The 26176-nt window shown below is 41.2% G+C and overlaps 1 protein-coding gene across 1 annotated transcript in view; it reads left to right on the forward strand.

Annotated features, from left to right (window-relative positions):
* Nucleotides 1-26176, forward strand: part of LOC127617981 (regulating synaptic membrane exocytosis protein 1-like) — a 126361-nt gene that overhangs the window by 44419 nt on the left and 55766 nt on the right. The window contains 3 exon segments of the mRNA XM_052090181.1: nucleotides 190-403; nucleotides 22774-23072; nucleotides 23184-24025. Of these exon segments, the coding sequence (XP_051946141.1) occupies nucleotides 190-403; nucleotides 22774-23072; nucleotides 23184-24025 (1355 nt within the window).

Raw genomic sequence — 26176 nt, forward strand, 5'->3', positions numbered from 1 at the left:
CAAATCGAGAGCTTGTGAATCAGAATCAAATCAACTAAGGAAATCTGTACCAATGCCCAGCCCTAGTGGTTACAGCTTTGTTTGTAGCAGCAATTTATTAGAGTTTTTGCTTGAAGAAGCCCTGTTTCTTTTCAGATATGATGAATGAGTTTCAGTTGTGTGTTTTTGTCCTCTTTCTCTCATGTCCAGTGTGCACCAGCAGTTTTCCAACTACAAGGAGCAGGTGAAGCGGATCGGGCAAGAGCCCCAGCAAAGGCAGCAGGGCCAACACAAGGATGACGCCCCCACTTGTGGCATTTGCCATAAGACCAAATTTGCTGATGGCTGCGGAAACCTGTGCTCATACTGCCAGACGAAGTTCTGTGCCCGGTGCGGGGGAAGGGTCTCTCTGCGTTCTAATAATGTGAGTAGCACCTACATTCCCTGTCTGTTTTTCATACTTCTTCAACCACTGATCTGCAGACATTTAAGCAGGGACAGGGAGAGAAGAGCGAGCCTGTCGCAGAGTAATGGGTGGATGAGAGAAAGGTTAATTGGGCATTAGTCAGAGGAGATGACGCTGTTGGTCACCAGGGGGTCACTACACTCCCACACTGGGATGCCCGATCGGTGCCGAGGCACCACAGGGGCAGCCATGCATGGAAAGGGAAACTCCTGAAATGGTGGCCCACCTCCTGGAGTGTGATATTTACCTTTGCTTTCTATTCCCTCCACTGAGTCCAGAGCTAATTAGTGTTCAGTCAAAATGAGTGCTGTGCAGGGAGTCAACAGAAGGGGAGAACTAGCTCACTGATGGACCTCCATGAAGTTGTCACCCCATATGATTAAATCATTACCAAATCTGTACCATTCGTTTGTGTGGATTTGTGCCGCAAAAATGATGGTGTTTTCGGTGTTTGAAATATTATAAATATTTGTTTTGGCTGTATGACCACTTTTCACCCAATGTGGTAATAATTGGCAGCACATAATCTTTTTTTCTTTGCATTTGGAGTTTGATGGGGTGAAAAATTACATCTTTGCCCAAAAATTAATTCTTCAACTATACCAAACACGGCACAAACCAGATGCAAGCACAAACGATGTAGACAGGTGAGAGTGATTGACATGGGGTTTAGCCTGTGCCATTTTACGGCACCCAAGAGCAATATTGTTTAATACAATGAAAGGAAAACATTATGATGTTCCTTTTAATGACACAAATCAGGCACAAACAAACAACACCAGTTTGGTGCAATTTGGATGACATGGGGTGGAGAGTGACGTTACTGATACCGAATTCAAATAATTTTTTCTAAGGAATTCAGGGTAATAGTTACAGTGTTTCTTTTAATGGGACAAATCAGCACAAATGAAAGGCACCGGTTCGGAGTGATTTGGATCACATGGGGTGGAAAGTGAGGTCACACAGCCAAAACAAATATTTCTAATATCTCAAACTCCAAACCAGCAAAAATGTTCATTTGTGCATCACAAACACATCACAAACTAATGGTAATGATTTAATTATATGGGGTGCCAACTTCACAGAGGTCACAGACGGAGGTAGTAGATTAGGAGGTGAAGTGAGTGAAGTGGAAATGGGGGTAAATGTAATTCATAATACACACTACACAGATTTATATATGGAAATATCACCCCTACTGGGCTTTTGTTTTACATTTTTAGGTTTTTATAGCTACACAATGAAACCAGGTCATTGTGCTGGAAACAGGGTCCAAAAGTAACATTTTCCGCACCTGCTATTGGTGAGTAAATTGAGCAGATTTACAGGTCGTAAATATTTCCTACTGGACATAAAACTATTATGCATTATTTCATAAAAAAAATTTTTTGTCCCTATCACAAATTGCAAAATTTTTTTTTTAATATTATAGTGTTCTCTCTGAGAAATGTGTTACTTCATTTGATTTGCATACATTAGTTATGGCCACATTATCATTCTAATATTGCAGTTAAACACATGTAACTGTATGTTGCACTGATTCCAAGAATACTTGATTCAGATTGGTAAATCGCTGTATACTGTCGTAACTTTTCTTTATAATTGACCGTTGTCCCAAGCAACTGATTTTTAACCCAACTGTTCTCATTTCACATCTCCCGAGTCATATCCCTCCACAGTCTCTTTTTCAACTCAGTCAAATCAATATTACTGGTCCTTTCACTTGGTAAGTAGCCATGTAATAAGCAGGATTCACATCAGGGTTGGGGTTTATTTTGCAATAACACCCAGCTGACTGTACATTATTCCTGAGTATTTATTCACCAAAGCAATTGACTCAAATTAGTCTCTTGGCGAGTGTTAATTTTGGAACCTGTGGTTTAGACTTGGGTCTCCCCTGTGAATGTGTGTAGCTCAGAAGGGACCAGTGTTTGATGTGTGTGGAAAGCACCAGAAGAGAAGGCACCAGAAGTCCCTGATGGGATGTGATGAAAGAAAAGTCTCTGTTGGTTGCTGCAACATGGGTGCTGCCCTGAGGTTAGCTTCGCTGAAATGAGCGCATGTTGTTTTTCTAAGCCCTTTGGCGTGTGCTATTAATGAAAGTGGCAGGCCTGATAATGGAGTCGCTGGATGCCTGTAGGTTAAACATAGAGAGATACACCTACTCAATCTGGTAGACTGGAAACAGTAGCTAACAGCAATGAAATGCACTTAATAGATCCATTGCAATGAGTAGCCTGAGACCAGTTGGTGTAGACTGAATAGACTCGAGGAAGTTCAATGCACCTGTTACTAAAATCGTAACACCCCACCCTATATTTTGCATCACTTTTATGTGTGCTCAGCTGGATGCACACTGTATGATTTTTGCCATGATTTGGGGATCCTAAAAGATGATTTAATCATAGGTCTAAATCGGAATTGGATCGCTTAGTGTGACATGCTCCCAAACAGCCAATTAACTGCCTGTGCGATGAATTTTAGCATCTGATGGATTTCTGGTAAAAATTACAGGTCACAGTCCTGCTGTGTTACTGCTCATAAAACAGCCATCTTATGAAGAACCAATAGGGGCACAGCATGACATATTCCAGACACTACATATAATTAGTGCAAGGGCTTTCCTGGATTTGTATGGTACCATTTAAAATAAGAGATTTCAAAATGAGAATGTTAGAACACTGCTGTCAAAGCAGAAACAATCGTAAAGAACAGAAAAAAAATCATACAGCTTACATCCAGATTTAGTGTGCATTTATTTTCTTTTTTCAGTGAATGGTGTGTCTGTAGTTACTGCACATTAAAGGGTTAGATGACCCAAAAATACAATTTCTCCCATCATTTACTCACCCTCATGCATCCCAGATGTATATGACTTTCTTTCTTCTGCTGAACACAGTTAAAGGTTTTTAGAAGAATAGCTCATCTCTTTATGTCCATACAATGTAAGTGAATGGGTGCCAAAATTTCGAAGCCCCAAAATCCTTATAAGGGCAAAATAAAAGTACTCCAATCAACTCTGGTGTTTAACTCCATATATTCTCAAGTGATATAACTGTGTGGGTGAGAATAATAACAATACTGAAGTCCTTTTTTATTATAATTTATCCTCCCTGCTCAGTCAATTTCCACTTTACTTTCACTTTCTCATTCTCCTTCTTCTGTTTTTGGTGATTCACATCCTTCTTGCATATAACCCCCTAATGGGCAGGGAGGATAATTTATGACAAAAAAATTACTAAAAATATATATCTGTTTCTCACCCACACCTATCATATTGTGTCTGAACACATGGATTTAACCACTGGAGACATATGGATAACTTTTATGCTCCATTTATGTGTATTTTGGAGTTTCAAAATGTTGGCACCCATTCACTTGCATTTTGAGAACCTACAGAGCTGAAATATTATTCTTAATATCTTCATTTGTGTTCTGCAGAAGAAAAAAGTCATATACTGGGATAGCATGAGGGTGAGTAAATCATGAGAGCATTTTCATTTTTGGGTTAACATTTAAGCATGTGTGAGTTTTTTTAGGATGGTGACTCTAATGGTGAATCTAATGTATGCTTCTTTTATTCCATGACCCCTAACTACCTTTATTTCCTCTGGGAATTATTAATTGAAAATCTAATTTTAAATATCTGTGGCTGCACCTCTCAGCTTTCCCCTGTGGGTGGCAACATACCTGCATATTTACACCACCATACGGTTCACATTTGCATGATCTGTCTTTATAATAAACATTTCAAATCCAGAATGATGTTGAAATGTGAACATTTCCTAGACATTTATTTTTCCCCACAACTTGACAATACATTTTTAACTTAACAACTTTTGGTGCAGCTACTGGCAGTCTGAGAGCTGATATTTGTGCTTGTGTTTTTGTCTTTTATTCCAATGTGCAAATGTACATAAAAATGATTTCTTGTATTCATATGTGATTATAATTTTTATACACCTCTCTCTTCTTTTTCTCCTCTTCCACCCACTGTCTCACTCTCTCTCTCTCTCTCTCTCTCTCTCTCTCTCTCTCTCTCTCTCTCTCTCTCTCTCTCTCTCTCTCACACACACCATGCTGCTCCTATGATGCTGGAAAAGGAGGACAAAGTGGTTAGCATTTTATATTCTCTTTATGTGACTGTTCATTCACTCACTCCTCTCATTTTCACATAAACAAGCTCTTCATCTGAGAATGGGCTGTTCCCTCATGATCAAACTGATCTGTTAATGAAGTGCTCACTTTTTTTTTCGATAGGCATTTTAGCTTTTATAGTGTAGGAGTGAAATAAACACTATTTTGGAGCAAAATAGTGCACAAAAATCTTTTTAATCCTAAATAAATTAATTGCAATTTTGAATGATGCTGCTTCCACTAGGTGTCAGTCCAAGTCCAAGATGACATGAACAAAGAGTTACTGAGTGCACCTTTATTTTTCTCTAAATGGGCATGTGTGGTACAGTACAAGTGCTACACTACACAAGTTCAGGTTAAGGTCATGGCTCACTGATTCACTGATCTCTTTATCAACTGTGTTCATGAGAACTTAAGGGCTTACTGTCATATGCTAGTCTGAATTGTATTAGGCTCTGATTTAACGAAGGTTTTGTGTGTAAAACAACATGCAAACTTGATAGAGCATGTAATGTGTGGGGGAAAAAAAGAGCACAAAATCTATTATATGAGTTTCTGCAGGTCATCCTTAATGAAGTGGTTTTCAACTGGTGGGTCACGACCCAAAAATGGGTCACAGGTCTGTTCTGATAGGGTTGTGGACAGCAGAGAAAAACCATGCAAAATGCAAATAATAAAATGAAATAAAACCACCTGCACAAGCTGTAGATATGGGCGTGTATGACCTATTTACACAATTATTCTTAGTAAATCACCTACAAAACACCCTAGTGGCGCACACACAATGTCTTAGATTGCACAAGTAAATTAGTACCCTTTATTTGGGATCTTAGTTAATCGACCTGTGAATATGCTAATGGATGTCTGTCCTGCATGGGTTGCTTTACTGTGCAGATTGTTACAAAGACTTTGCAATGTATGTGCACTGTGCCTTCTCCCAGGGAGCTGCATTCGTTAATCAGAACAGTGCTATACACTTCAGTGCTGTACAAAGATCTCTGTAAATGCAATCCAGAGCTCATTATCCCAATGATTATCAGGCCTCTTGGTAATATCTGTGTTTTCTTCTTTAGCCAAGCGTTTCTCTCTGACTGCTGCTGTTTTTGAAGTCAGAGTCATTTCCCTAGGCTGTACACTTGCCTCCTCTCCCCCCCACCCCCTCTCTCTCTCAATCACGTTCTCTCGCTCTTTCTTTCTTTTCCAAGGATCCATTTTAGACTATGGTCAGCTGGGCTGTGCTTTTGCACTGTGCATTTTTACACCAGAATTTTAATGTTACTGGAAAACACAAGCAATGTGTCATTCCTCTCCCTGCCTACACAAAGCGACACCATGAGATGATTAGTATTGATTTTTCTCCTCTTCCTTTGCATCTGGTTTGTGGTTGTTTAATTGACTAGGACTTGTGTCTCTGTCTCTGCAGTCTCACAGTACTAGAAATGGGTCATGATGGTTGATTGGTCCATTTGTGAGTTTGACTAGTTTATCAAGATTTTTTTCTTGTGTATATTTTAAATTTGTATATATTTGAACTGTTAAACAGTTTGCATGGTAAAACATGTGTCTTTAAATCCCCCTTTTAACGCACAGTCATTAAAACGATACACATTCCACCGGACCTCTTGGAGCAATGCATTGGATTTCACTCTTTTTTTAAGCATCTTGCCACAAGTTTTGCATGTTTAAGACATCTTGTCAAGTTAAAAATATTTTACTTTAAAAAAGTGCCTTTTGACACTATTCTGTTGCAGAAAGTTAATCTAGCTGTTTTTGAATACAAGGTGAACCTGAAATCAGCCTTATTATAAAGGGCCTCCATATATTTTTTTTCGATTTTAAGATTTAGTTGATTTAAAAAATATATATTATTATGTTTATACAACAGTTAGTTCTGGTTCTCGAATCTGATTGGACGAGAGACGTTCCATGTGTACTGATGTCTCACACCATCAGCACTTGGGCGCTTCACTGTTGCACTCCACTTGTGATTGTGGTGTTCTTAACTAAAGTGTAAGATAAGCAAATATATGTTAAAAGCAGTTACATGAGTGTCTTTTAATTTTTCTCTATGAAATAAAAGGTTTCAACCAGCAGGTGGCGACAACTATGAGTTAGTTAAGTTTGATGAGCATTGAGTCAACACACCGCAATAGCTCGGATTACTATTACACTTGGGAACAGCTTCAGCATTAAGATTCATCACAAACACATCTAATGGCTTTGAACTGTTGTATAAAAGCATCCTGCTCTTGCTCGTGTGATATCGCTTTAATAATGTTTTAATATGCTGTCAACTATAAGTAATACATTTTTAGGTTGATTTTCCTTAAATGTGTAATACTGTGACTCTATGGCACTCTCAAAACATTTCTCGGTTTGTTTGAGCATTTCGACCAGTCCTACACAAACAATATTGGCTCGACCAATGCTATGAGCCATCTGTTTTTATAACCAATGAAAGATGAGTTGTCTGGAATTCGGAAAACAATTATTATTTTAACAGTTTTTTTTTTTTTTTGGTGACGTAGTGGCACAGAAGTAGCATTTAGACTGGTTTGCAGACTATAGTCATTCAAGCTTTTTGACTTGTTCACTGTGAAAATATGTTGCTTTGCACATCCCTATACAATACACAATCTACCCAAATTGTGAGAAAGGTGTGATTTAAAGCTATTTCCTCACGCAGGAATTTATATGTAGTCAAAATACGAGACAGATCCAGTGCTTATGGGGATTTGGACTTGAGGCCAGCTCTGCAGGGACGAATAATGTGACGATGAAATGCACATGAGGCTGTGTATTCATAGATTTCATCAATCTGTATAATTCAGAGAAAGTCCAATGTTTGGAAAGGGAGCAGAGCTAAACTTATCACACTATTGATCTGCAGATGGCTTGTCTAGCACGAGATGTATGTCTCAGTGACGAAAGAGTAAGAGTCAGTTTTGTAACATCAGCAGGGAGCTATAATAAATTATTTACACTATCGATCCAGTATTTAACAATTGGAGTGGTCTGTGTACATTGGATGGGTGAATGAGTGTTTTGCGAGGGGGCCGGTGGGTGAGCATCTCCAGGCGCTGATGTACTGGCTCATTAGACAGAATGGACAGTAATGCCTTTTGTGGCAGTCTTTCATCCTTATCCAGGATTTATAACATGCTGAATTATGGGTCTAACTCTGCCCGTTGCCGCCCCAATTCATCAAGCTGTCGGAAGTGAACTGCGTTCTCCCTTTTCTTCCCCTTACAGAACACGAGGCTCTATTTATCCACCCTGTTTGCGTGGACCTGACACCAGCGGATGACCCTGTCTGTCCGCATCTCGCAGAGTGATGGAAATTAAATTATATTACAGTAATAAGTTGGAGGAAGGGGCGGAGTTTGGTGATGAATGACAGGCTTACAAATGCTTGGAGTCAAGCACAGCCTGTCAGAATTTGATGATGGCTTGTTTTTTATTTCAGACACTCAGCAGTTATTTTAGCATTTACTTGAATTGAAGGATATCAGGATCTCATTCCATGGATTGTCTTCAGTCTCTTAAGCGTGCAGTTCCATTGAGTGTTCTCAGTGGTTAGTGGTTTGGAAAGAGAATCCTTAAGAACATTTGATGCATCAGATTCTTTACTGAGTTTGAAGTTTAATAGTTTTGTTTCAGTGAGTTGTGATGGACAGATTGTTGGTTGCTGAATGGAGAAGAGCTTGTGTTTACTGTCAATTCACAGTGAAGAGCTTTTGTCTTCAGGACCCAGATATTACATATTTAAATGTGCACTCAGTTATCTTTACATCGTTTAAAAACTTTTACCCCTAAATTAATGAAAAATATGTTTAAAATATATAGAAATATGTTCACAAGATCTGGAAGAGTTTTCTCCTTTTTAAAAGTATAAAGCCTGTTTATTTATTCCTAATATGCATGATTTGATTATATACAAAAAAAAAATTATAATATTTGTGGTGAAGGAAATATAGTAGAAAAGTTTGTACTCAATTCAAACATATAAGGATTATTGCTTTAGTAATATTTAATAATTAAGTAAATATTTCTTATGATTGTGTTATCTTTACAATGCATCATCATGTATCAATCCTCAAATAGAAAACTTTGTCATTTTTATTTTCTAATTTGAGTAAATTTCTCAGGTAAATAAGTCAATTTTACGTAACTTTTCAAAGTTGGTGTTCCCGGTGTGAACCAGGCTTGAATAATTAATGAGCTTGCATGTTTTCACTGCTTACAAGTTAATTTTTTTGTTGTTGATTTTGTCGTTTTGTTTGATAACTTCTTGTTTTGTGAAGTCTGGTTCATTTTCTACAGCCAAAGTTTTAAATCATGATCATGCCTAGAGACTGCAATAGAAAGTCAGCACAGTAAAAAGAAGTAATATTTTTGTCTGTTCTCACCCAAACCAGATTATATCGCTTTAGAAGACATGGAATATTCCAATTCAGACGTATGGCTTATGTTTATGCTGCCTATATGTGCTTTTTGGAGCTTCATAGTTTTGAAAACCAATCACATGCATTGTATGGACCTACAGAGCTGAGATATTCTTCTAAAAATCTGCTTTTTATTATTTTGCATTTAGCATTGGTTTTACCCTGCTGTGTGCAATGATATCCCATTTTTTAATGAATAGAACTATCTTTTGAGGAGATAACTGAAAAATACTGTCTGTTACATTCTATTAATCTTGCATTAAAAGCGTGGAGAGGGACGAGTTCCCCAGTATAATCCAGGACTCGCTTGTACTAGATAACACACATGCCCACAAACAAAGCACACACACATACCGATGGGAGAATTTAATTTTGTCTTGATAATCTGCTAATGAAACTGAAGACACTGTTATATAATGTATTTCTGACACTCATTTGTGTTAATAATGTTTGTCTTCTATTTAGAAATCTTTCTAACCATGTTGACCATTTTCTGCTTCTACCTTGATTGTATTCACCAGTTTCGTTTATCAATTGGACAGTGTAATAATACACTTGTATTTGTAGTATGGTGATCAGACAGACCCCCATTTAACAAGGTGTGTCCCAGTGTCTTTACAATTCACTAAAATCTAAAAAATAACCTTGGTTCCATGAGGGGAACAAGATGCTGCGTATGATCGCTATAGGACACTGTCCGAGTGTCACGTGGTCGGAAGCCCTTATACAATCATGGCAGTTTAATGGCTGATGGCACTTAAGCGACGCCCCCCTAGAGAAATACGTCATGGCTCCATAAAGGTTCTGACTTTCGCACCATCGATTTTCTGCAAAAGGCACGAGCCTATGTAGCTCCTAGAGAGTATGGCCAGCTATGCAGCGTCTTGTTCCCTTTCGAAGAACTCAAGCTGCGTATGATCGCTATAGGAATGAATACATTCACGCCATGCGAACAGTAGCTGGCAACTGTCTAAGCCTGTGTGGCAAGCATATAGTGGCGCACAAGTGAGCTAAAGCATCTGAATAAAAAATATATTATGAATTTACCCCATATTGTTCCAACAGGGAGAACCTGGGAAGCAGAAGTCAATCCCTCGTCCAGATGATAAAATCTAACAAATGTATGCAGAGAGGACCACCCTGCCACCATACAAATGTCCTCCAAGGATGCACCTCTAGCCAAAGCCCATGAGGATGCCATGCTCCTCATAGAATGGGCTCGAATACCCAAAGGTGAAGGAAACCGCGTGCTTCGTAAGTGCTTGAAATTGCATCAATAAGCCAACGAGACAGTCTTTGCTTAGACCGAAACACCTATGTTGCAGCCACCAAAGCACACAAACTGTCCTGCCTTACACCACTGGTTAAGCCATCAACATAAACTCGCAGCACCCAAACTGGACAAAGCATATGTAACCTTTCATGCTCCTCCAACTCAAATAGTGGAGGAGAGAAAGCCTGAAAATGAATGGTCTGCGAGCGAAACAGCATAGAAATAACCTTGGGCAAATAGCCCTAACAAGGTCTTAACACAAACTTTGAATACCCTGGCGCAAAATCTATGCACAAAGGGTTGACCTACAGGGAATGCAAATCACTGATTCTCTTAAACGATGTCAATGCCACTAGCATTGCCGTCTTGAGTCAAAAAAGTATCACTAACTGTTTTCAAGTGCTCGAACAGAGCTCCCTAGAACCTATAAATCCCATAAAGGAATGTGGATGGGACGATAGGTCTACACCTACGTACCCCAAGCATAAACTGAGAGACAAGAGATTGTCTACCGACAGAGACTCCGTTGATTAGCACATGTTCAGTCACTACAGGTGAAACTCGAAAAATTAGAATATCGTGCAAAAGTTCATTAATTTCAGTAATTCAACTTAAAAGGTGAAACTAATATATTATATAGACTCATTACAAGCAAAGTAAGATATTTCAAGCCTTTATTTGATATAATTTTTATGATTATGGCTTACAGCTTATGAAAACCCCAAATTCAGAATCTCAGAAAATTAGAATATTACATGAAATCAATAAAAAAGGATTTTAAATACAGAAATGTCGGCCCTCTGAAAAGTATAATCATGCATATGTACTCAGTACTTGGTTTGGGCCCCTTTTGCATTAATTACTGCCTCAATGCAGCGTGGCATGGATGCTATCAGCCTGTGGCACTGCTGAGGTGTTATGGAAGACCAAGATGCTTCAATAGCGGCCTTCAGCTCTTCTGCATTGTTTGGTCTCATGTCTCTCATATTTCTCTTGGCAATGCCCCATAGATTCTCTATGGGGTTCAGGTCAGGCGAGTTTGCTGGCCAATCAAGCACAGTAATACCATGGTCATTGAACCAGGTTTTGGTACTTTTGGCAGTGTGGGCAGGTGCCAAGTCCTGCTGGAAAATGAAGTCAGCATCTCCATAAAGCTTGTCTGCTGAAGGAAGCATGAAGTGCTCTAAAATGTCCCGGTAGACGGCTGCGTTGACTCTGGACTTAATAAAGCACAGTGGACCAACACCAGCCGATGACATGGCTCCCCAAACCAACACAGACTGTGGAAACTTCACACTGGACTTCAAGCATCTTGGATTGTGTGCCTCTCCATTCTTCCTCCAGACTCTGGGACCTTGGTTTCCAAATGAGATGCAAAATTTGCTCTCATCAGAAAAGAGGACTTTGGACCACTGAGCAACAGACCAGTTCTTTTTTTCTTTAGCCCAGGTAAGATGCTTCTGACGTTGTTTGTTGTTCAGGAGCGGCTTGACAAGAGGAATACGACATTTGAAGCCTCAGTCCACTCCTTGTGAAGCTCCCCACACATTTGAATGGCCTTTTCCTGACAATCCTCTCCAGGCTACGGTCATCCCTGCTGCTTGTGCACCTTTTTCTTCCACACTTTTCCCTTCCACTTAACTTTCTATTAATGTGCTTTGATACAGCAATTTGAGAACATCCAACTTCTTTTGCAATTACCTTTTGAGGCTTTCCCTCCTTGTGGAGGGTGTCAATGATGGTTTTCTGCACAACTGTCAGGTCAGCAGTCCTCCCCATGATTGGGAATTCAACTGAACCAGACTGAGAGACCATTTAAAGGCTCAGGAACCCTTTGCAGGTGTTTTGGATTGATTAGCTGATTAGAGTGTGACACTTTGAGCCTACAATACTGAACCTTTTCACAATATTCTAATTTTCTGAGATTCTGAATTTGGGGTTTTCATAAGCTGTAAGCCATAATCATAAAAATTATATCAAATAAAGGCTTGAAATATCTTACTTTGCTTGTAATGAGTCTATATAATATATTAGTTTCACCTTTTAAGTTGAATTACTGAAATTAATGAACTTCTGCACGATATTCTAATTTTTCGAGTTTCACCTGTTTAGTGGCAGCATAGACTTTAAGCATTTTGGGGGCAACCCGAAATGCTCCTGCAAAACTTCCAGCACTGTATCATCAGGGCAGTGAACTGGATTTTCACTTTGAGCTGTACACAAAAAAGCAAAAATACGCAACATAAATGCATATAGCCTCCTCGGTGATGGAGCTCTAGCATTTAGAATGGTATCAACCACAGCGGGGGATAACCCATCATTCAAAAGAGCGCCCCATTGAGGGGCCACACCCATAACTTGCACAAGTCCGGCCGGGAGTGCCAAATGCTGCCCTGCACCTGAGATGAATCTCCCAAGTTGGCTCTGAATGGAATCTCCCAAGATGTCTTTTCCAGGAGAGAGAGACCAGAGTCGAAAACCATACTTGAGATGGAAAATACAGTGCCACTAACAGAATCTGAGCCCAATCCTTCTGAACCCTCTGCTGAACTGCGTGCTGCTCGTTGGAAACACGTAAAGACGTGCTCTCGGCCACTGATGTGCCAGTGCATAAATGCCCAGTTGTGCCAGGGGTGAGAGAGAAAACCAGAGGAGACAGAGTGACATCTTGCTCGACGCAAACAGGTCCACTTCCATTCTGCTGTACCTCCTCCTGATTTGTTCCATAATCTGAGGATATAATGTCTATTCTCCAGGTGTCAGACCCTGTCTGGACAGGAGATCCTCCACCAAGTTCAACCGGCCCGGAACATGTATGGCTCGTAGAGATAGTATATTGTCCCGCACCCACAGAAGAATGCGACGTGCCAGCCTTAGTATGGCATGAGATTGCACCCCTACCTGGCGATGATGTAGGACACCACCGTCCTGTTGTCTGATTGGACTGAATTTCTGGAAGGAAAATCCTTAATGCCAGCAGCTTTGTGAGCATCTCCAGCCAGTTTATGTGCCAATATTGCCACTGGCCCATCCATAGGCTGGATGACCTTCATGTACAGCACCCTAACCCAGGGAGGAGGCGTCTGGAGGAAGAGGTGGCTCTGTTGAGACACACCTTACATCAGAATGCAGATCCATTTCCATGGCAGAAGATGTTGGTAGCACTCGCGCATCACTCAGAAGGGACACCACGAATGCGTCAGTGGTGAGTCCCTTTTTGGAGTTCATCCAGCACTGAAAAGGTCTTGATTCCATGGTCTAGATGCCATGATCAGGAGCCCAAAAAGCCTGTGAAATGTTCTCACAGGGAGAGCGCCTCCAACTCTGAACATTACAAGACACTGGCGTAATGACAGAACGCAAGCTGGAAACAATCCTGCATCGCCTGCGAGTCCAGCGCCACACCTAGAAACAGAGTATTTTTGCCCTGTCAACAGCACGCTCTTGTCTAGGTTTACACCAAGCCCCAGATTGCTCAAATCTCGATGTTGGGCATGTGGAAATAAACTTCCTTCCAATATATTGTCATAAACCAGTCTGCTGGCTGAACTTCTGACATTTTTAGTTTCTGCCTCAGTGTTCTTAATTGACATTTCATTAGAGTGAAACGGGAGAAATGGATACATTTATATGGTCCAATTTCGTTCACTGAATGGAGGCTCACCCTTCATCACACAGCAAGCCCTTGGTCATGGTGGCAGAGGCAAAACTCAAGTTGAAAATATTCAATGTTCCTTCGGCAGCGCAAATTACACAAGAAACTGAGCTAAATTGGTGTACTGAAAAATGGGTTAGACACTAAACCAGTCCCAGCATATAATCGCGGAACAACGTGTAGTACTTGCTTTTGCAAACCGGATAGATTGAAATTTAGTTGAGAATGCTCAACTTTTTTTTTACTTTATTCACACGATACATGTGGGGGTAGCGTTTGCTAACCTCAATTTGTAGAAGCAGGCACACAGTCTGTTGTCTATTACCAGGGTTGTGGAGTAATGGAATACATGTTACGGGATTATTTATTTAAAATACAAAATATAAGTAACTGTATTCCACCACAGTTACAATTTATACAGTTTCATTGGTAATTAGAATTAGAGATTACTTTGCATTTTATTGTAATTTGTTTAATTTTATATTTAGTGTTTTCAGATGGAAAACATTTAAATGATGTGATCCAAAGTGCATTTGAACAACAGTGAAACAATTTCTTACGATGTTACATTCATACGAGCAGACAGAGAATTAAGTTTGGAGCAGAAGAAATAGAAATAAACCTTTTTTAAATTTTCAGCTTTACGCTAAGCTAAAATGCTATTTCTAGACATTTTACATGCACGTTACCAGGCACGATCATATTTTTTTGTCAAGAAAATTCACATTGGATCATCATTTATTTTTTTCTAGTAAGACCTTTGATATTAGGGCAAAAATCATATTCTTGATAATAATTTTTGTATTGTATTCCTGTAAAAATATAAAAAAATCCTTCAAACAAGATCAATTTGATTCATCTTGTTTTAGAAACAACACTGCATAAGATTTTTAAGTTTTTCAGAGAATGTATTTTTAACATGTGCATTTTGTCTTACTGTACTGGCAGAGTTTTTATGGTCAAAACTAGCTTAGTTCAGTTCTGAAGAAGTAATCCAAATTATTTTGAATATGTTACTGACCTTGAGTAATCTAACAGAATACGTTACATTGAACTACATTTTACAGCATGTATTTTTGTAATCTGTAGTGGAATACATTTCAAAAGTAACCCTCTCAACCCTGTCTATTACCCTTGCAAACAAAAGCATCACCTTGACTAACTCGTTCCCCAGCATAAGCCGTGGAGGGGAAATCGAGGGAAAGTCCAAAAACGGATCCGGTGAACACAAAGGCATTCCTTAACACGATGCGCTTGGTTGAACTGCAAAGCCAACATGAGTAGATCCAACAGCTGTCTGAAAAGAGCAACATCCATGCCGCCATCGAAAAATCAAGCAGAAATAGCATGGAACATCTCGTCTCTCACTAGAACGGCTCCAGAAAAAAAACAGTTAAAATGCTGATCCTGATAGAATCCCGAGAGAATAGTGGCACAGATGAAGCACTCCACACATTGGTTCGCCATCACTCAGTTGGGGAATATTCTCTTTATTTCAGCCCTCTAGTTCTGCTCACTGGTCCATGCATGATCCCCTCTGCCGTGACAAACACGAGGAGGATTCTGGTGTCCATTCACACTCTTATCTTCTCAGACGCAAAGCCGAAATCCCAAATGGCTCCAGCACACAAAGCTTCAAATCTGGAGGCAGTAGACCTGGAATAACCCCTTGTGGTGAGAAATTTCGAGCCTCCACGAAGCACCGTTGTCTTAGTCGGTCCCTTGTAATGTTTGGGAAAAAACACATTGAAATTGATCTGAAATTGCAATGACATCCTTACATGTTTGCCACTCACAAGGGAGAAAAATAATCCTTGCTTCAACATGAGTCACTAGAAACAAACACAGGCTTATACAATTCATTCACTGAAGAACAGAAAATCTGACTCAATGGCGAATGGGTGTGCCTTTATGGAGCCAGTGATGTAACTCTCTTGGGGGCCATCAGCCAATAAATTGGCACGATTGTATAAGGGCATCAGACCACGTGACACTCGGACGGTGTCCCATTGCGAACATACACAGCTTGAGTTCTCCGAAAGGGAACCACAATCCCACTCAACCAGCAACACTTTAATGGGGGATGTGAAACAGTGATACTTGAAAGTGAAAATGGAGGTAGAGAAAGAGGGGGCCCTGAATCAGATTTTCTTTAAAATTAATTTATGGGAAAAATATCCTTCTTTTTATTTTGTATGTGTGTGTACAGGTTTAACCTCCATTGTGGGGACCAAATGTCCCCTCAAGGATAGAGATCACCTACATTGTGGGGACAAGCCAGCGGTCCCCACAAGGGAAATGGCTTAGTAAACATACTAAATAATGTTTTTTGTTTTTATGTAAAAATGCAAAAAGGTTTCTGTGAGTGTTAGGTTTAGGGGTAGGGTTAGGGGATAGAAAATATCGTTAGATCTGTATAAAATACATAGAACTCTATGGAAATTCCCCACGATGATATAAAACAAAACGTGTGTATGTGTGCAGGTGATTGCAGAATTTTAGAACAAAATTTAATTGTTTTGAGTCTGATTAAATTTGACTGGTGCATGACATTTGTGATTTGACTGAAGTAGCATTTATTGTTGGGTCTGAAGTTGAAATCAACTGAGAGAGAGAGAGATGGGGACAGAGTGTGACTTTTTGGGTTCTATACATCTTTCTACTGGCTTATTGCTACCAAGGCCTTTATTAGCAGATGTTAATTAGTTTGATAATTAGCCCATCATTGGGACTGCAGGAGTTTGATGAGTATCCTACAGGGGTTATACTGACCCTCTCATGACCCCCCTTCTTCTTTACTCCTTTACTCACTCTTCCCTTCTCTCGAAGACCCCTGGGAATGCTTTGAACATTGTAGACCCTATAGCTGTTGTAGAAGTGGATAGTTGCATTGTTTCGGCCATTCACAGACATGGATACTGTTTTATGAGTTCACAGCAGGAACCATACTGACGATTGTCTGCAACACATTGTAAAATGTGTGGGCCATAAAATGGAAAGGCCTCACAAATTCGCTGTCTAAGAATTATTTTGGGTGATGTAAAATTTAATTGTGACACTTCTTTAGGCAAAAAGTTGTTTTTGTACTTGGAAATCACTTTGTACTTTCTTTATTCACTTGTAGTCTTAGATTGTGATAGAAAGAGATAATGATGGAAAGACATTTTCAGATGAATGGGGTCATATCATACATTTTCTTCCCTGAGGTACACTTAGTGTTTTTTTTGTTTTTTTTGTGCACCACCAGCCATAATTAAGTTTTTCATGACCATTCTCTACCCTCTGACTGACCCTAATTATTAAACGGGCTGTATTTATGGCTGCGCCTTTACAGTAAAGTAATAGTTCACCCATAAAAGACTATTCTGTAATTCTACTATAAAATACTATAATTGACTCACCCTCATGTCGTTCCAAACCTTTAGACTTGATTATGATGCACAACTTGCATTGACTGCTTTTATAACAATTTTGGGTCCTTTTTTAGATTTATTGTGAATTGCCGTTGTACTGAAATTAGCAAACAGGACATCCTTTGACATTCATCCTTTTGTGTTCCGCAAAAGACAGAAGGTCATTGTAACGGGAGCCAGCTGGTAGATTGCTGTGCAGTGTGTAGCCTTTAGCCTCCTTGTTAGAGCACCCGCCTCCCATGCCTGAGACCGAGGTTCGAGTCCCGTACGGAGCGGGTAGAACAGAAGCGTCACATCATAAATGTTTTGAACAGCTTAAGAAGTGAGTAAATGCAACCCTCTAAAGACACGTTAGAGCATTAATCGCTATTGGCTAGTACATTTTTGTTTTTACATGCCAGACCTTTGAAAACTTGTAAACGTAATGCAACTGAAAACTAAAAAGATATTAAGAAAACCGAGAAGGGGGAATCATCATACTGTGTGTGTGTATATATATATATATATATATATATATATATATATATATATATATATATATATATATATATTATTTTTCAGATATATAATTTCACGCAATATAGTATGAAAGATTGTACATTTTATTTTCATATTTGGCTTTTTATAATTTTAATACATTTTATAATTTACCATTCTATCTATGCAATTCTATCAAAGCCCTGCCTTACCTACGTAGACAATCACCATGTGAAGTCCATTACCATTGGAACAGCCTCACAGACCAGCCAGGCAGAGGGCAGGACACACGCGCGGCACAAGTAGTTAGACCCACACTGAAAGACTAATTTTCTGTAAATTTTCTTAAAATAGACAACATGGTTGTTTTTTCCGGTTTTTAACCGTAGCTTCCAAATTCTTCCATATTGCAACACCTTTACCTTCTGACAGATGTCCAATAGGCACATTACTGGTCTGTAGCCATGCTTTAATACTGAGAATGCTGTGAAAACAGTCCGGAGAAAACAAAATCAGAGTTCACGTTGTTAAATGCAATCTCATTTCACGACTGAATTAAAGCGATGCTGACTGATCAATTTCCTTCATGGCATGCGGTCACGAGACACAACACACTCTAAAATGCTGTATCCAGCTTCTTAATCGCCAGCTTCTTATTCAGTAAAAGGATTGCGGTGCTTAAGTTCTTCTTTGCCACTACACCATTCAATCTCTGGCGAGTAAAATCTGAATATATAAATGCTAATAAAATGCATATTTTAGTCACATAGCATGAAATTTGGTTTCATATGTAGAGGTTGTAGAGGTTGCATTGTAGAGGGCTTAAATGATGACCCAATTTTCATTTTTGGGCAAACTATCCCTTTAAGATTTGTAAACTCCCTCTTTGCATGTAAACTGCTTTGAATGCAAAACACATTTTTTTTTCAAAGCCAACAATCTGGCATGCATTTCCCATACAGCGACAAAACACTGCTTAACCAGCATAGTACAATGTATCGTTGGAGAAATGAACTAACTAATCACAACCCTAAAAACACATCCATCATTTAAACCACATTGGTTAAGCTGTCATTAATGACGTTACATAGGGTGTGGAGTATAAACTTCTGCGTCAATCAAATTATAATAGCTCATCTGTGTGTTCACCAGAAACCTGTTTAATGAGCGAAAGCTGCTGAAGACCCGAAAGCAGCATGCACTGTATATTGAGACAGATATTTTGAGCAGCCATAGTGGGGTTTCCCTGGTCTAGAGTGCAGCATTAGAACAGTTTCATGTTTACCGGACCAAGATCACACCATGATCCTTTCTGAAGGGGTTTTTACATAAGATGCGTTGCCATGCGTCTTTAAAATTGCAAGGGTTATGGCGAGATGCTCCAAAAAAATTACCCATCCCTTTAAAGTGATTGTTAATTGTAAACATTCTGTCATTTTTTAAAGCTTTGTATTGTTATTCTCTTTGTATCTAATGTCCTATAAAGTATATAACAGTCTGTCATCACAGACAACTCTAAAACCAGTTCCACTTAATTAAGCAGCTGCTCCTCTTGCCTTGTTTTCAATAAGTGATCTGTGATCTGAGGGATAAGTGTCCCTCTCTGTCTCTCTTTCATACACACACACATCTCCTTGTCTGCTATGTTGTGGGTTGTTTGTGGTTCAAGGGCTGGTATTAGAGTGTTGTAATCCATGTGTGGAGAGTCGGGGTCTGTTCCTGACAGCTGGGGGATTCTACTGCTGATTTACTTTAGATTAGTTTGGAGCTCCGCTAGCCTTGTTCAATCACACATAATGATTTCTCATTGTAAGGGACCTGCCCCTGTCTGCCCCATACACACCACTGCCACCTCTCCATCTCCTCCGTTCATCCCTCACACCATACAGTATGATCAACCAGCAGTTGAGTCCCACAATCATGTCTAGTTTAATTAAAAGTTCTCTCTAAAATGAATTCAATTCTCCTGCATAATCAGCCCGGTATATAGAGAGCAATGGTCTAGCTGAATGAAGATGTTTGACTGTGGGTATCACACCCTCATCCTGTCATAGATCATTAAATCTCTTCCACGAAGAGATGAGAGAGAACTCCACTCACATGGCTGCTTAACATAAATCATAGATGTTGCTTTTCAGCATGTTCTTTGAGTCTATTAGAGGGGCAACTCAAGAGGGCCGTAAAGACTGAGAGTGGCATTTACCTTAAGTCCATATAGTGGAGAGTGACAGGACGTGTCAGGTACGGTATTAGAAATGCGAGGACTAAATTGCTTGAGGAAGGGAGCGGTGTTTGGCGGCCTGGGAGGAGGCTCCAAGTAGGGGGCAGGGTCCAGTGGCCCGGAAGGAGGCTTGAGGAAGGGTTTGGGATCCGGTGGCCTGGGAGTAGGCTTCAGAAAGGGGGTGAAGCCAGGGAGGAGGCTTGAGGACTGGGGACCTAGCTAACTAAGTGTGGGAGGGTAGGAACGTCCACATGTTGGAGCTCCTTATGTAATGGGAGTTCAGGTTCCCCTCGATGGGAAATGTTGTACATGAAATGTTGTACTCTCAGCCACTGGCTGAGAGGTTGATTTTGGCAGGTTTTTAAAACCTTTTTTAAGGTCTGCATCACTGTCCAGCTCGTCCACAGTGATAAGGAAGGAACAGGCCAGGTCCCTCACGGCAGCCTCCCTCTAACGGATGTTCCTTCCTCAGTGAAATCTCGTTGGTTTATATTAAATATCAAATGTTGTCTGATTGGCAGTGATTGTGTCATGTCATGCAGTACTTTTGAGGTCTTGTCGCATCATGTCTTGTTGTGAAGCAAACGTGCAAAATTTTGTCCAAGACTCATCAGATACAACTTTTTGGAATGGGTTTTTACTAGTTTAGTGGAACTTATATTTTTTTTAAAGGGAAATTTAAGGGAAAATAACACTTCATTTTTAAGTTTATATTTAGTAAATTATGTAAAATATATAACTTAGTGGAGTGAGAGATGAGGAAAAATAAATGGAAAGTAGGACAGGATTTCTGGAAGCAGGTGGCACATTTGAACATTCCGTTTTCCAACTATAACCACTGAGTATTTTTGTCTGGCAAGGACATCAACACCAGAAGGCTGTGTGTGTGCGTAAGCTTATGTGTCTGTATATATGTACAGTATGTGTGTGTACTCGTTTGTTTGTGTGTCTGTGTGTGTGTGTCTGTGTATGCGTGCTGTCAGATCAGTTGTTTGGCCTTGCATCCACAGGATCAATGGAAGTTTTCACTCAGAAAAGTTATGCAGCGTGTTGAGGAATTTTTTTAACATCTCCCCAAAGGTGCTGGGTGGCTGCCTGGATAAATATAGCAGTGTTGATGCATTTCTCTCCCTCGCTCACTTTCTCTCTCTCTCTCTCTCTCTCTCTCTCTCTCTCTCTCCTCTCTCCTCATCTCTCAACCTCCCAAGCTTTTAATCAAAAGCAATCTGGAGGAGGAAAGTGGGGAGGAAAAAAACCAAGAAAAATTTGGATTGTGCCAAGGTCTTTTGTGTTCATCGCTCCTGATCCTGCTGCTGACGGAATCCAGCTCTGTGTATGTGGAGGAGGGTGATGGATAGCACTACTAATGTCTGTGTGTAGCAAGGCCCAACCCTCCATTCTTTTCCCCATAGTGCCTGTTAATCTTCCCACAGTGACCATGGCCAATGCCTTTGCTCTGTGGGCATGTGATTACATCCCACAGGCCTCACAATTTAAAGTCTCAACAACTCCCACCTTCTGTCAGCTAACATTACTACCTTATATTCATTGTTTTCTTTACATTCTTCCCTGCAAGCACAACAGTTTTGTTTCTGTCCACACAGTTTAATCTTTTTTTTTTTTTTTTTTTGTTCACACCTCCTACTGCCTACATTATCCCTTATAGGGGCTGTTTTGTCTGTCAGACGTGAGTCACGTATAGTATTGCAGGTATTCAGTGTGAGATTAGCTTTTTTGAGAGCTTCAGCTTTTATTTTTGGTCACCACATGATGAAGAATATGGTTCCCCTGGGTAGATATGAACAATTTAGCTAACAAGCGTCATGTACAGGCTTTATTTACAAATTTATTTAGTTTGTCCAGAGAAACCAAATAAAGTCTAATGCAGGAATCTTCTCCCTTTTTCAGGACTCTGTGGTGGATAGAGAAACAGGAAACTCTGTTAAATGTTAAAGAAATGTAGTGTTGTATTTCAAGCCTATTATAACATGAATATATTACCATATTCATGTATTTTCATACTTCGTAATGATGCTTACATGTCAAAGCCATTGAAATAACAATAATTGAACAAATTAAACATTACAATTTTGATTTGATTGTAAGAGTTTTACCCTGAAATTTGTATTTGTTTGATTGTGCCTCTGTTGCAGACAGTTACAAGAATAAGCTCTAGGGATAGCATCTAAAGCTTTGTAGCTCCCATGACAGACCGTAGATTCATGCAGTTCATGTCTATGCCAGTTAAGACATTTTTTATGGTAACTTAAGGTGTCACTTGGACCAGTGATCCATAGACATTGTCTGTGTCCCACATATCATTTGCATTCTTTTTTCTATATAAATCATCTGGTAATAAACCACATACAGTATCATTCAGTGTACATGAACCGCATAAATTTGCCATAATGTGTGTATTTCTTTCCAGTGTCATCTTGTTGAATTTTAAATATTAAACATAAAATTTAAATGTGTTCCTTTTCTTTTAGATATTGAAATGCTTTCTCCTATTTTAGTTTAATATGCCATTTGTAAGTTGAATTTACAATGTGTAAACAAGCATTATTTTTGTAATTCAGTTTAGCGCCACTAGTAGTGCAGTTATTATACCCTTTACCTTTAAATATTTTAGAGACTTTTGTATCTAAATGTCTATATTTATTTTGCGTTTTAATTACAGTATTATGTTTCTACCATCTCTGGGCAGGTAATGTGGGTATGTAACCAATGCCGTAGGCAGCAGGATATGCTTACTAAATCAGGAGAATGGTTTTCCAGCCAAGGGCCCATGTCTGCAGAGCTGGGGTTAGCCATGAGTAAACCTGCCATGTATGGAGACCCTGTTGGGGAGAAGGAGCGCTCTCGGTCTCAGAATCCTCTCGGCTCCTCAGTTTCCACTGCCCATAACACCCAGCCACTTGCCCCAAATGACCCTAGCAAGGGCCCCTCTACTGGGCCAGCTGACACACCATCATCACGCTCACGCAGTGAGCCACCACAAGATAGGTAAACCTCTTCACTCATTATAACATCCATAATAAGGTACTTGCATAAAATACATTTGTTTGGCTAGACTCAGAATTGCCTTGGTAAGCTCTGTGGTCTTTTTATCTTTAGAAAAAAGACACCAACCACCTCTAATCAAAATGACAAGCCTGGACCAAGAGGTGAGAGGCGGCAAGGGCTATTCAGAGTCCAATCCCAGGATTCTGAAAAGAGGGAGGCTGGAGAAAATCGGAGAGAAAGCCGAAGACTTGTTAAGGCTCGCTCTCAGGAGCACAATGATTCTGAGCTGAAGAGGGGAAGGGCTGCTCCCAGGAAGAATGAGAGGGGACAGAGACCACCCTTAGAACAGTGCAAGAGTGACCCAAGTGCTCCACATCACCCGGTCAATATTCGGCCGGTGGAGCCTGATGGACATAGAATGCACCCTAAGCCAAGGGAAGCAGGGGAGGTGGGGCAGGACAACAGAGGAGCACGGAGATGGGCAGATGGGCGGCAGGCCTCGCTGGACAGCCAGCAGCAGGCTGTCATGTCCGAGAGGACCGTGGGGGGTACAGGGATGCAGCCTGCCGTTCAGGGTCCTCCCCCTAAAAATAACTACTCTCCACAGCCGCCAGCTCCAGGGTTCCGGGTGGGCCCTGCCATGCCTGCTGGCCCCCCTGAACTCAGGGAGCCCCAGGAATGGGACAGAAAATTGCAGCCAAGCCACCTGGACCCTGGCTCAGTTGCACTGTTGCGCAAATCGAAGCGTCAAAAAGCAGAAAGCATGCTGCGCAATGATTCGCTCAGCTCCGATCAGTCAGAGTCTTTACGACCACCCCCACCCCGCCCCTACAAGAGCAAACGGGGTGGAAATAAGAGGCAGATGTCCGTCAGCAGCTCAGAGGAGGAGGCCGGATCAACGCCAGAGGACACCAGCTGTGAGGATGTGGAGATCGAGAGCGTCAGCGAGAGAGGTTGGTACCAGTTTTTGGATTAGCAGCCATATAACCCTGTAGCTCAACACTGGTTGCCTACTGAAGCTTAGCAGGGATGGATGGGAGACTTCCTGGAAAAACTAAGGTTGCTGCTGGAAGAGGTATTAGGGAGTCCAGCAGGGGGTGCTCACACTGCGGACTGTGTAGATCCTAATGCCCCATTATAGTGATGGGGACACTATACTGTAAAAAGACGCCATCCTTTGGTTGAGACGTTAAACTGAGGTCCTGACTCTTCGTGGTCATTAAAAATCCCCAAAAATTCCCCCATTGGCTCTTATCAATTGTGGCTCCTAATAATCCCCACCCATTAAATGGCTCTATCACTCCACTCTTTCCTCTCCACCATAAGCTGGTGTGTGGTGAGCGTACTGGCACACTATGGCTGCCATCACATCATCCAGGTGGATGCTGCACACTGGTGGTGGCTGAGGAGAGTCCCCTGTTCACTGTGTAAAGCACTTTGAGTTTAGTGTCAGAAAAGCACTATATAAATGTAACCTTTTTCATTCATTCATTCATACATTCATTATTTACTGCACTCTACTACATGTTTGCATACAGAAATCTGACAGCAGCCAGTGTATGTAAATTACATACAGTACATCAACATACTGTATAAAATATATATATATATATATATATATATATATATATATATATATATATATATATATATATATATATATTCGGTCAATGTGTGTAACCCGAACAAGAAGAGACAGTCACAATGTAAGTCAAACTGCATTTTATTGCAGGCAGGCAAAAGTACAATCAAGGGGCAAATCCAGTGAAGAATGGTCAGGGTGAGCGTTAAATCGAAGCCGGGGAATCAAGATAGGGTAAAGGGGCAAATCCAGTGAAGAATGGTCAGGGTGAGCATTAAATCGAAGCCGGGGAATCAATATAGGGTAAAGGGGCAAATCCAGGAGAGAGTGGTCAATGAGAGCGTAGGGGGGTCAAAGCCGGGGTAATCAGAATCAGCGAGACGGGACTAGAGGGAGCAAAAGACAGGGGAACAAGGGGAGCTCGAAAGCCGGGGAATCAAGAGGAAAATGACGAGACTAGTGGGAGCAAAAGACAGGGGAACAAGGGGAGCTGGCAAGCTAAGAGGTGAACGAGAGGAGGTCAAAACTAGACGAGACTAGCGGGGGGCAAAGAGACAGGAAACTAAATACAATAACCAACAACCGTGAGACGAAAGGGTAGTGATATATATAGGGGCGAGTGCAGGTGTAAACCATGACAGGTGATGAGACGAGTGCAGGTGAAACTAATGTGCAGGAGTGCAGATGACGCGAGTGCAGGTGGTCATAATGTTCTGGGGGATTGGAAACGCGTGAGAAACTTCGAGGAAGGGAGATTGCCTACGAGCATGTGAGCGAGTAGGAGCAAAGTGGGCGTGAGGGCTTGAGCGAGCAAAAAGAGCGTGCAAGCTCGAGGGGCGGAACGAGCGTGGGAGCTCGAGGGGCGGAACGAGCGTGGAAGCTCGAGGGGCGGAGCGAGGAGCGGAGTTCGTGACAGTACTCCCCTCTAAAACGGACGGCTCCTGACGGCCGCGCTCGGTTGCGAGGAAGTGGTGCTGGACGAACCCAACAAACAAAAAACCCTGAACAGACAACCCACAAAACACACAAACAAAATTGAGGGCAGTCCAAGGGGCACAGAGGGAAATGAGACAGTCCATGGGGTCAATGGGCAGTATCAAGGCAAGGTCTGGGGGAACATAGCGGACAGGCGGGTGGTCGGGAGAACTAGGGGGCAGCCGTAGGGCAGAGACTGGGTCAGGGGGTCTGGAAGGCGACTGGAGGACAGGGACTGGGTCCGGGGGTCTGGAAGGTGACCACCGGACAGGAACAGGGTCAGGAGGCCAGGGAAGAGGCCACAGGACAGGGAGATTGTCAGGGGGCCACCAGACAGGATCAGGGGGCCAGGGAAGAGCCGTGAAAGGCGGTGCCGTCAGAGGCGGCACTGTAGGCGGCTCTGGAGGTGGGGTTCTGGAAGGCTCTGGAGGTGGAGCCGAAGGAGGCTTTAGGGGCGAAGGCCTGAAAGGCTCTGGAGGTGGAGCCAATGACGGTGGCTCCGTGGGAGGCTCTAGAGGCAGAGGCCTGGAAGGCTCAGGAGGTGGAG

This window comes from Xyrauchen texanus, chromosome 24 (genome assembly GCF_025860055.1).
Source record: "Xyrauchen texanus isolate HMW12.3.18 chromosome 24, RBS_HiC_50CHRs, whole genome shotgun sequence".
Lineage (NCBI taxonomy): Eukaryota > Metazoa > Chordata > Actinopteri > Cypriniformes > Catostomidae > Xyrauchen > Xyrauchen texanus.